General features: G+C 38.2%; 1 protein-coding gene across 6 annotated transcripts in view; it reads right to left on the bottom strand.

Moving 5' to 3' along the window:
• The window catches only part of ULK4 (unc-51 like kinase 4), a 593,349-nt gene that overhangs the window by 353,150 nt on the left and 227,363 nt on the right, over positions 1-12,836 (bottom strand). For all 6 annotated transcript variants that reach the window (XM_049099948.1, XM_049099952.1, XM_049099949.1 and 3 more), the window contains 5 exons: positions 11,257-11,390; positions 9,535-9,656; positions 9,111-9,167; positions 1,574-1,625; positions 1,377-1,471 (listed from right to left, as the gene is read on the bottom strand). In XM_049099948.1, the coding sequence (XP_048955905.1) occupies positions 1,377-1,471; positions 1,574-1,625; positions 9,111-9,167; positions 9,535-9,656; positions 11,257-11,390 (460 nt within the window). The remainder of the gene's footprint in view (positions 1-1,376; positions 1,472-1,573; positions 1,626-9,110; positions 9,168-9,534; positions 9,657-11,256; positions 11,391-12,836) is intronic.

Consider the following 12,836-nt stretch of genomic DNA (forward strand, 5'->3'; position numbering starts at 1 on the left):
CCAAGGAATGCATAGGAATGATTACGATGAAAGTCAGGATAGTGGCCCCTCTCCCAGGAGGAAAGGAATCATGATTGAGGGGAATTCAAAGCTACACTCATGGTTTTTTAACTGAGTGGCAATTTCTTGAGCACTGACTTTGCAACTATTTGTTAAACTATACAAGTTCTAAGGCACTTTTAAAGGGGGGGAGGAGGAGGAGAAGAAGAAAATATCCATAAAAAATTGGTAGAAAGTTTCTAACCCTAAAAAATAATTATTCTCTCTCTCTTGAAACATGTGTCCTCAGAATCCCCAGATGCCATGTAAGAAGTCAGGCCACCCTGAAGTCACTCTGCTGGAGAGACCACATAGAGGATGGAGAGAGGTGCCTGAAGAGTCCCAGCTGGAGGCAGATATGTGAGTGAATGAGTCTTCAGATGATTCCAGCCCCAGGCACCACTGACTAAAGTACTTGAAAGATCCCAAGTTCAAACTGCCTTGTTGAGTTCAGTCAACCCCTAGAACCATTAGAGAAAATAGAAAGTGATAACTAGGGGACTCATCTTACCTGGCTTCTTTTCTTGAGGCTTTCTGTGGCTGAGAATGAAATCACATAGCCTCTCCTCCCTCCTCTAAAGTCAGCACTCAGCTCGCCTAAGGATAGCTTTAAGGCAGAGGTCCTGAATGAAATGCATGCAGTTTCACTGCCCAGAAGACACGTGCCAATGTGTAAAGACCTTCCTGTTTGTCACGGGGCAAGGTAGGAGTGGGTGCTACCCATATCTAGTGGGTAGAGGCCAGGAATACAGCTAAACATCCTACAATGCCCAGGACAGCCAACACAAAAAGGAATGGTCTGTCCCCTAAACGCCCATAGTGCAAACACTGAGAAACACCGTTCTAAGAGTTTATGCAGTTGGTTGGGTACAACAAATAACCAGGAAAGAAGCAGCAAGCTGGGCTAAGTTTGGGCCAGAAGGGAAAAAGAATAACAAGCATAGGAAATCCCAAAAGGGTGCCTGGGTGGCTCAGTCAGTTAAGTGTCTGCCTTCAGCTCAGGTCATGATCCCAGGGTCCTAGAATCGAGTTCCACCATCAGGCTCCCTGCCCTGCAGGGAATCTGCTTCTCCCTCTCCCTCTGCCATTACCCCTACTTGTATTCGCTCTCTCACTGTCAAATAAATAAATAAAATCTTTTTTAAAAGGAAATCCCAAAGAACTCAACAGGGAGAGAAGACACTTATGTTCATTTTGGGGGGCGGGGGGCCAGCTTTTCTGAATGGTTATTTCATGTGAGGAACACATATGAACCAAATATATGCAAACTAGTCTCTTTACTTATAGAATTACTGAATAAACAAAAAAAATCTTTCTCACAAGCTGCCAGAACTGACCGTAGAGCAATAGTCTTTCAACAAAATAGGATACTGTATTATTGCTTCAAAAGCCGACAACGTGATCTTGATAAATTCTTCTGATGCCATCAGTCCTAGGAATACAGTTAATTATTATAGGTGTTTATTTTCATGTGCAAAATCACCATATCAAAGTACCTCAAACAAAGACGTAAAATGTCCCATGATTTACTCACCTATGGCTCCATCTATGTTAGTTTCTCCTGAGTCTACAGATTTAATATGACTCTGTAAAAAATAAAAAGTATTAAGTGAAGATTTCAAAATAAGTCTGAAAGAAAATATGTTTTCCCCAAAACTGTACCTATCATTCTTACTGAAATAATTCCCGAAAGGTATTAAATACTACGTACATATTATAAACACTATAATCATGGTCTTAAAATATGATATGAAATAATATATATCTTATAAACCATAGTCATTTTTTAAACATAGAGATCACTATCCATGAGATTTAATACTGGAATAAATTCAATAGCAATGAAAGCACAGAAAGGTCATCCTATAAAAGTGAAGATAATCCAATTAATACATAACCATGTCCAATATGCTACACTTACTCACTCCTTGGAAGTTAGTACGGATGCACCTAATCAGGTGAAACAGTCCTCTCAAAGGAAGGTTGGGCCTTATCTGCCCTGAGTGTACACTGCATCCGAATGCAGCAAAGCAAGGCCTGCCTTCAAAGTTCACCACTGTTATTAGTCCCTCTTCTATATGTCCTACCATTAACCCCAACACCAACACCAACGCCATGCCTCCATGCAAGATGACTCCCAACACTGTTTTAGAAGCAGGCCTGAGCAGCACAGCTATGAGCTCCCTGGGTGAATTTCCCAGTCTGAAGCTGAATGCACCACACAGAAGAGGTATTCTGTGAACATGAGCTGAATGAAACAATAATAATAAGCAGCATGGCCATGTTAGTGATGTATGGAAGCACAATACTGAGTTCTGGCTCCTGGCTTACAAAATAATACGTATATAATATTTTATATATAAACAAGCAGCAATTAAAATGTAAGATTACTCTGGTATAAAAAAAAAAAGTGAGCAATTAATCTAGAGGGAAAATGAGTCTACTATGACCCAATGGTTCTTCTCAAAATACTTGATAAATATAAATGACTATATATCACATATATAGTGAACATCTGTTTAGGCTTTTGTGCTATAAAGAATAAAGAAAATCCTTAAATCCATATTTGACTTAAGAACTAAGACATTCCAGGGGCACCTGGGTGGCTTAGTCAGTTGAGCATCCAACTCTTGATCTCAGTTTAGGTCTTGATCCTGAGTTCAAGCCCCATGCTGGGCTCCATGCTGGGCATGGAGCCTACTTAAAAAAAAAAAAGAAAGAAAGAAAGAAAGAACTAAGACAGTCCCATTTTTTTTGCATGAGTTTCCTCCACCCCATGTCATTTATTTGGAGATAACTACTGTCATGAATTTATCATTTCCTTGACATTTTTTAATAGTTTTACTAGATATACATATGTCCCTAAATAGTATACTGTTTGTGTATTTTTGGTCTTCACTGAAATGGTATCAAACTGTATACAGTTTATACAAACAGGACAGTATATAGCCATTAAAATGTGGAGAAAAAGAAAATTGTAGAGTTATGGGAAAATACTTAGTCAAAGTTAAATAGAAAAATATTGGGGTGCCTGGGTGGCTCAGTCAGTTAAGCATTGACTCTTGGTTTTGGCTTAGGTTGTGATCTCAGGGTCATCTAGCCTCATGTGAAGCTCCGTGCTCAGCAGTGCGTCTACTTCCCCTCTTCCTGAACCCCTCCCCCTGCTTGCTGTCTCTCTCTCCCTAATAAAATCTTTAAATGTTAAATAGAAAAAACACAGAATACATATATATACATATGTATATACACATACAGCTCAATCTCAACTACATGCATCAGCATAAGTTTTATACGTATGTATATATATGTTACAAACACAGTTTTCTACACACACAATGCACATATGCAAATTGAAAACACTATGTAAACAACAATAGGTTAACACATGGTTGTTTCTGAGAGTAGAGGAGTTATGGATGATTTTTTCTTCATATCTAATTTTCTACATTTTCTTTAATAAGCATATTTTCATAACTTAAATAAGTACAAGTTTAAGAGAAAATCTCAAAGACATACATTCTTTGAAAGTTGAACATACAAGACTCTTTAAATCGTTTTTTTCAGTCTATGATTACTAAAAAAGAAAAAATGTAATAAATAATAATTTTTTAAAAAGGCAACATAAGCCTGTCATAATTTGGTTGATATAATTTCACAAAATTCCAAAATGGGCACATAACTTTTACTGAGTAAATATATGGATTTGATGTTGAGTAAAATATTCAGAGAAAGATGTCTTTTGACTTAAATAAGTCTACTTAAAGATCTATGGATTACTAAGCAAAGAAAGAAGGTACAGTTTTTATACTACCATCTTTCCTGTGTATATATTTTTAAATATAGATATTACACAAACATAGATGAGGACAAAAATTTTGGAGGAAGACATCACAGGAAACCACCAGCAGAGGTTTTCTTTAGGAAGACAGAATGCTGGCCTGGGAGGTGGGCTTTTGCACCATTTGCACTGTTGGAATTTTCTAGCCATATATGTGTATTAATTTTTTCCTTTTTTAATGTCAAGAAGGGTTCTCTATATAGTGAAATTATGGACTTCTTTTAACTTATTTTCCTCCTTATACTTTCTGTTTAATTAAAAAAAATCCCTACTGAATGTTTCATTGATTTACAAATTTTAATATCTTTTGATACATTTCTTCTTCTACTAAGCATGAAGGCATATAAATTAGGAAAAGAAGCCAGATGCACCAGTGTGCAGAGAGAGGTCTCGCTTGAGATGAGCAATCATGAATTTAAAGTGAGACCAGTTATAAAAAAAAAAACAAAGTGAGACCAGTTATTTCATTGAGTTTTTGTCTCTCCATATTCAGCCACTCAAAGCAAGAAGTAGGGAATTATATTGCACCAGAATTAGGGTTTGCCAGAGGAGGACACCAAAGGAGGGAAGCAAAGGGAGTTACAGGTTTGTGTCAAGCAAGAATGTCAGCTGAATAGGGACTCGAGGCTGAGTGAAGAGAAAAGTGAAGTCACTGGCCCTCAGGAGGGCAGGATGGTGATCAGAAAGTGCTAAGACCAGTTTCAGTCTCAGAGGAATCTATGGGGAGCAGAGGGGAAGTAAGGTGAAAATCGGGGATGGTGGCCAAACTGTGGCACTGGAAATGTCTTAGGTGCAGGCAGCTGAGAGAGGGTTACAAGCTCCTGAGGAAAGAGGTGGTGGAGAGGGTAAGAGGCTGAGATGCTGGAAGCATGGTCCGTAGTGAAATCTGGTTTTCCGAGAACGTGGACAGACGCAGCATGGAGACACTAACAATGAGATCAATGCTGGAAAATTCTGAGGAATGAGGGGCAATGATCCAGGAATCTGTGTGAGCACAGCAGAGGAGTAACACAGGCTATCTTCTGAGGGTGCAAGCTTCAACACTGGAAATTTTAGCAGAGAAGCTGAAAGGATGGCCACCTGCTCCACAGCCAGGCTTCCTGGGTAGAGGAGTGTGAGGCAGAAAATGGTCCTATCTAGAGGGAGAGGCTGTGCCATGAGTGCAGGCCAGGGCTCTGCAATATCATTCAATACTACAGAGAAGTCCGGAATGAGCTCCTACAGCAAACTATGTATATGAATTAATTTGCTGTTCCTAAAAGGAAGGGGGAGCTCATAGCAGGAATACCTGTATGGCAGTAAACAAGTACATAGCATCATATTTTTTAAAATGTAAGAGTGCACTCTCTTTGCTGTAACTACTGCAACTGAAGTCAATACCTATCCACAAACCAACATTCGCTGAAAACAAAAATCTGCATAAGGCAGGAAATACATCCCTTGTAAAATAATTATCTCAATGCCCAGGATAAGTAAACATTTATGAAGTAATGGAGATTATGATTACATTTTTGTATACAAACCTATCAGAATAATTTTATCATTTCTTGCCTTTGAAAATGAAAATCGTTGAGGTCTTTTTTTGTAGAAAACTATATAGCCATTGCACTGCCATTAATGCACTTTAATAAACTAAATGAGGCCAGGGCTTAAGGAAAAAAAAAAAAAAACACAACAAAATCCTCTTCCTCAGCTCATTAATCAAGAGCATTTTCAAAAGGACATAAGAAACACAGTGAACATTAGGTTATTCCACATCACGAGTTCCTGAGCGTATTTCCTTAATGTCACTGCTTCCTATTTCCCAGCCCAGTTCAACAGAGGCCCCAGAGAACTATGGTATTTACCGCAGGATTTCCCCATAGTGCTTCCCCAGAGGCTCACACTATCCCTAGATCCTTTTTTTTTTTTAACTGGAGAGAAAGAGGCAAGTATGATGACACAGTGCTTCTGTTAATAAGAAGGAAAAATAGCTATTATCAGCTATGTAATCCTCTTTTGCCTAGACCCTTTGAAAGCTTCATAATGGTTTAAAGGTGCCCTGCTAAATCATTTCCAAATACTTGCTTCTTTAAAATATAAGACGACCAAAATTTTGCTTTAGGTAGTTAAAAAATATGTTTACAAAATGTTAATTCTGATACTCCTGTGTCCATATGTAAGAAGTATCCTGAAGTTTTCTACCAAAAATATAAAAGATGTCTATGGGTCAAAACTGGCAAACAATTGCCTAGTGCCAGCCTGAAAAGCAAAGCCAACAGGAAGTGCAATTCCACCGCTCCCTCCAGCCTGGCCTCTTTGGGACTCTTCTAATGAGCAGCCATCACACCAGCCCACCTATGGTCTCCGTACCTGTTCAAGGCAGGCCAGCAGTTCCCGGACAGCCACTGTAGAGGAAGCCCAAAAAGTTCTGGGCAACAACTTGCTGCCACTGTACACAACTATTAAAGATGAGCCACGGGCAGCCCTGAGTGACTCGGCGGTTTAGGGCCACCTTTGGCCCAGGGTGTGACCCTGGGGTCCCAGGATTGAGTCCCTTGTCGGGCTCCCTGCATGGAGCCTGCTCCTCCCTCTGCCTGTGTCTCTGCTTCTCTCTCTCTCTTTCTCTTTCTTTCTCTCTCTCTCTCTCTCTCTCAGGAATAAATAAATCTTTTTTAAAAATAAAATAAAAAAAAATAAAGATGAGCCACACTTGAATACCTCAAATTAAGGCAAATTAAGCTACTCTACCAGATACATTTTGAAAAATGTTGAAAATAATATTTATCTCCAGATAGAACAATAAGGCTTTCAAAACACAGTGCTGGGGTGCCTGGATGACTCAGCAGTTGAGTGTCTGCCTCTGACTCAGGTCATGATCCCAGAATCCTGGGATTGAGTCCTACATTGAGCTCCCCATAGGGAGCCTGCTTCTCCCTCTGCCTGTGTCTCTGCCCCTCTGTGTGTGTCTCTCATGAATAAATAAAAAGTAAATCTTAAAAAAAAAAAAAAAAAGCCCACAGTGGTAAATACATACACAAGAATGATCTGGCCCCTCAGGCCACCAGGATAGAAGGTGCCCTGTGCTCTGGACAGTTTCACGAAGCCATTGTGTAGACTGCTCTATAGAACACATAGACCTGTGCAGCCCCCTTCTCTCCTCACAAAAAGCCAAAACAAAACAAACCCTCTCAAATAAGGTCAGGAAACTTTTGCCTAAGCAAAATTTAAAAAGATTATTTCAAAGCACAAAACTCAAGAGGCTTTAATATGCCAATCTGCACTGTGAATTTCTAAGAAGCAGTAGACTGTTGGATGAGTTGACTTTGCCTGGTGGCATCAGTAGGGCACTGTGACTTCCATGATACCTTTGGCATCTTCTGGATAGATTACGAATCAATTCACAGAAGTACAACCAACTCAACAGTTGATAATAAATGCACAAGAAGTCTGGAGATAACTAAATCCAGGTTCCTCATTTTAGTCAATACCTCTTTCCTTTTACTAGTTTTTCATCAAAGCCTTCAACACTGAGTAAAAGAACAATGCACACATAGCTAAGGCCAAATAATAGATGTGATGAGAAAAATAATGAAAAAATTCTGGGACTGGCCATGATCCAAACTAGGAAAATAGCCTGAAAAAAGCCAAAAGATATTTTCCATTTTATTTGCCTAAATTCCATCTACCTGAGTGACATTATCAAGGAAAAAAACTGTTAGAGATTTTTTAATATACTAATTATCTTTCAATCAGGCAAGTTATTTTCCACTCCCTAAAAGGGCTTATTAAGGAGACCCTACAGACTACCTCTCCACTCACAAAGAGTTTGCCCAATGAGTGAAGATGAGGAGATTCCCCCTTAATGTGGCCTCCTCCCTCGTCCAGAGCATTGCATTAGATGGAGCAGATGTGTTCTCCCTAAAATACAAACATATAATTCCTGAAGGTCCATAAAGACTTCTGGTTGTAGACACTTGCTGGTTCCTTGAAAACCTAAAGTGTACTCAGTTAATGTAGGAAGAGGAAAGTACTCCACAGAAGAAAAAAATAAAAGAACAAGCAAGGACAATTATCCACATCCCAAAAAAACAAACACTGTGCCAAAAGATTCCAAGATGGCCACTAGGGCAAAATTACCATTTCCAGGCAACAATAATTTAGTGCAGTGGATCAATTACAGTCATGCCAAGATGATACCTATATTGGACTTAAAAACAGATTAAAAAGCAAATTAAATAAGGTAGTAAGTGAAATTCTACTAATTGCAAATCCATGAATGCACAACAATGAAATTATGTACTTTGCAGACCTTGGAATTCAAGGCACTTAGGATGATAAAGATTTGGTATGAGATACAAAAGGACCCTAACTGCATTGTCTGAACACATTTCTTAAAAAATCAGTGACCTCCACTCAACATTTGTACTTCAAAAATTCATATTTTACTCTATGATGAATCTTCTAGAACACTACATTCTCACTTGTGGAGGACAATCATTTTTTTTGTATTCCACATTTACAACAACATGGAGATGTTGACTTCATCTTAACTAGAAACCTCTATGGCGTTTTGAAAATCTCAGTTAAGTGTTATTAATATCAAGGTAAGACTGGAGATATCGTATGACAGATGTCTTAACTCCCTCTCTGTGTAGCACCCTATTTTATCAATGATATATAGTGCAACTATTCCAGACAAGGAAAAAAATAATACAATTCATGAGCCACAAAGAGATTATTTTTTGCAAGCAAAAATGAAGTGAAAGATAGGATAATGATTTGTTTTTCATTGCTACTCATCTCATCAAAATTAAAGAAAAAGTTAAATTAAGCTTAACTGAGAGAAATGCCATGAAAATGCCATGAAAAGAGACACTACGTATAACTGGACAACATAAGCCAAAGTAAATAATGATGATAATATATTCCCAGCATTCCATTCTCAACAGGTTTATGATTTTAAATTTTTTCATAACGTTTAGTACCAAAACCTATGAGAGTGTTTTCTATGGACTTATTTACCCTACTTGGGCAGTATCTGAACAAAATACATTATCAGGAGAGAATGTATTTTTTCTCCAAATGTCAAATTTTATTACAGTCAACAGATAAAAATATAAAAAGGTCACATCCCTAGAGACAAATAAATACCACAAGGATTTTAAAATTACTTCATTCTGACACCAAATTCCACAAACAGCAGAGACAGCCACATTTTTATTAAGAACGTGAAAAATTCAGTGTTACTCACAAGGAGAGTTCCATAACTGAAAAGGAATTCTTCTGTTACAACTTGAGGTCGAAATACCTGTGTGATGAGAGTTTCCATAGATTAAATCCTGAAAGCCAGGTATAAGAAAACAAAATGAAAATGTTTTATCTGAGAGGGATCCCTGGGTGGCTCAGCGGTTTAGTCCCTGCCTTCAGCCCAGGGCATGACCCTGGAGTCCCGGGATCAAGTCCCGCATCAGGCTCCCTACATGGAGCCTGCTTCTCCCTCTGCCTGTGTCTCTGCCTCTCTCTCTCTCTCTCTTTCTCATGAATAAATAAATAAATCTTTAAAAGAAAAAAAAATAAAGAGAAAGAAAATGTTTTGTCTGAGTTGATGTCTCTTAGATTCAGTGTACCAAAAAGGTAGTCACATTTATATGTTTTTCTTCCTAATAAGACAGTACCTGAGAAGTTACGAGATGAAGCACTATAGGCATCAGAGGTAGATACATCTTCAGCTGTTTTGCTTGGACCGTCGAAGGGTGTTTACGACCAGAAACATTGGCCAAGGCATTAAGAATGTCACCTGCAAAGCAGATCCCAGAGCACATGTGAAGATTACAGACCACAAATACTTAGGGACCACCAGTCACTGCCTGAACACTTATGGGACTGCTGTGGTAATTACTCTCCAAATGAAAGAAGTGGGTAGGGGCTGTGTTATTTTATTCACAGAAAGATTATAATAGAAAACTGTGGCCTCTGAGAACACAATGAATACAAGCTGGATCCTCCATCTAGCAATGGAGTATCTAGCAATTTTAAATCAATTTGATAGTAATGGTTTTAGATATTATTCTTCCTTTTCCTTTTTTGTCTTTTCCAAATTTTAACCACGAGCACTTCTCATTTCTATAAACAGAAAAAAGTTATTTAAAAAATTATAAGTGAGGGGTGTCTTGGTGGCTCAGTTGGTTAAGCATCCGACTCTGAAATCTCAGCACAGATCTTGATCTCAGGATCATGAGTTTAAGTCCCACATTGGACTATAGTTCCAGTCTACTTTAAAAAATAATTATAAGTGAACAGATTACAGATTGCAATTTTTAATAATAGAATAGGATGATAGCAAAACAAAGATCAATTCCCAAAACTTCCCACTGGATGATAAGTCCAATCATAAATAAAACTTGTGATGTAGACATCTGAATCTTAGCATCACATCCTAAGACAGGATGAGTCTGGCACAAAGAAACTCAACTACCATTTGACCAGACTGTAGCCTTCAATTCAAAGTTTTATAAAAGGTTACAATTAAAAGAAAAGAAAAAAAAAAGCTCTATTTTCAATCATTAACACACACACACACAAAAAAAAAAAAAACTCTCAAAATATTAGTAAGGAGGAAAAAGATACTGTCAATCAGCCATGAAGATATTTTCATTATCCAGATTTATACTCTAAATTTCTGAGTCTAAAGATATTTTACCACAAGAGCTTGGACCAAATTTAACATTTTTAACATTTCTGGTATATAGCTACATCTGCTGGAAAAGCATGGAATGGGATTTAAACAAAATGTATGCATTCCTTAGATTATTTTAATTTCTCCAAATAACAATGAAAACAAGAGATTATCTGGAATAAATGTCTTTTGTAAATCATTATTAGAAATTTTATTTAAATTTTTTCAAACCAAAGCAATGTGTAAACTTTGAATTGAATATAAAAATTCTTTAATATTTAAACTCTAATGCCTATGGCATTTTTAAACTCTTTTAACGGTAAATAAGTGTGTGGCTGTAACCCGAAGGAAAAATTTTTTTCTTCAGAATAGGCAGAGAGAAATCTTGAGAAAAGTTACCCAAAATAAGAAGCATCAGTCCAATTCCAAGCTCTTAGAGTGCCTTCCTTGTGTTTATTTTCCAAAATTGCCAGTTCACCACAGATAACACCTCAGGGTAACCTTTAGCCTGCTTGTTGCCTGAGTCATGCCACCGATGCAAAATAATTGCAAAAACAGATAAAGCAAATCTTGATATCTTAAAACTACACAATCAAGGAAAGGTGTCACTATGCTCACCTGTGATAAGCAAGAAGCAAGAAAAAAAAAAAGAGGCAAAACCTAAAAGCCCATGCACAGAAAGGCAAGCAGCAAGGGGCCTAAGGATGAGCCTCTGATTTACCCAGGATCCGTGGCAGTTCCTGCACGATGTGACGGATGAGAAGGTCCAGGCATCTGGACAGGTATTCATTGCTGCTTTGCTGCTCCTTGCCTGGAGTGGTCTTTCTGCTGTCTCTCTCGATGTACATCACCAGTCTACATACAGGAAAGTGCAAAAGATTACCTCTCATGATAAAACAGTTGATAGCATCTGTCTGAAAATGCCGCCAAGGCAAGTGTTTCCAGGGGGCACAGTCCCAATCATGCTGACATTTGGAATTGTTGCGATTTGTCAGGCACAATCTATTTCTGCCTTAGAAAAATCTAAACGTTTATGCAGTAAGAAAATAAGGCAACTTTGGATGTATCTGCCAGTGTATTACAAAATAATGCCCTGATTTCATTTAGCCTTGGCCCGTGAAAAGAAACCACATTCTTCAGATGACAGATGAAAGGCAGAAAAAGGCATCTGGGCAGAAGAGTGCTCTTCAAGTTTCAAAGATTCAAAGTAGAACCACAAGTTGTCTGCACTTCTGTTGGTCATCAGTACTAAACTTCCTTGGAACCTCAGGCAAGTCACATGAATTCCAGTTCCTTCGGTAAATTGTATACGTAAATCCAAAGAAAAAGTTTCATTTCAATACTGAGTGATACAGAGAGCACACACTATATCGAAACATCTGGATTTCACATGTCCCTTTGTCTCCTAGTTTTATGATCTCTGACATTTAACAAACATGACTTCTTCAACCCACTGGCATTCAGTAAATCAATCTCTGACCAACTGTGCCTAGCCCACACCCTGGGAACATATTGGACCATCACCCTAGACACTGAGGGTGTGCCCAAAAACTTTTAGGTTCACATTTCATCTGCTTTACTGGATCCACCAGGTACCTTCCCAAATGCCCACTGACTTCAATTCTCAAAAGGGCAGTGATTTCACTGATTTCATCACATAAAAGTCCCTTAATATCTCCCATGTCATCATCCTTCTTCCCATTCCCAGCTTCATTGGCCTCACTCATACCACACAACTCCTACTTCTCAGGATTTCCAACCAACTCCTACTCTCAACTGGAAAGAGGTGGTTTTGCACACAACACACACAAATATATATATATATATATATATATATATATATATATATATATATATATATATACACACACACACACACACACATACACACAAAGAATACTGAAATCATAATGCTTAGCATTCATGTGGCTCTCTTCGTAGATCTGGTCATGCATTTTGCTATTTTTACTCACTATTACTTGGAGCTCTACTAGTGAACACACATGGCCAATACCAAATCAAGTTTACGTTTCCACCAGCCAGTTAATATCTTCTGTTCAAGTCCTTGATTTCCATCCTAGCCACACTTTAACAAATACAAGGCACTAATCAAAATGCAGGGAAAATACTCATGAATCAGCAGAAATGTATCAATGCTACTTAAAGAATTCACAGCACAAAACTTCTTGATGGTAAGTAAACCACAGAAATGAGACCCCGTGACTTCATGATAAGTAGAATCTAAGAGCTTCAGGAGATGTGCTACAATGTCTGGGAGCAGCCTGCTCAGCCAGTCAGCCT

Source organism: Canis lupus, chromosome 23 (assembly GCF_003254725.2).
Source record: "Canis lupus dingo isolate Sandy chromosome 23, ASM325472v2, whole genome shotgun sequence".
In the NCBI taxonomy this organism is placed as follows: Eukaryota; Metazoa; Chordata; class Mammalia; order Carnivora; family Canidae; genus Canis; species Canis lupus.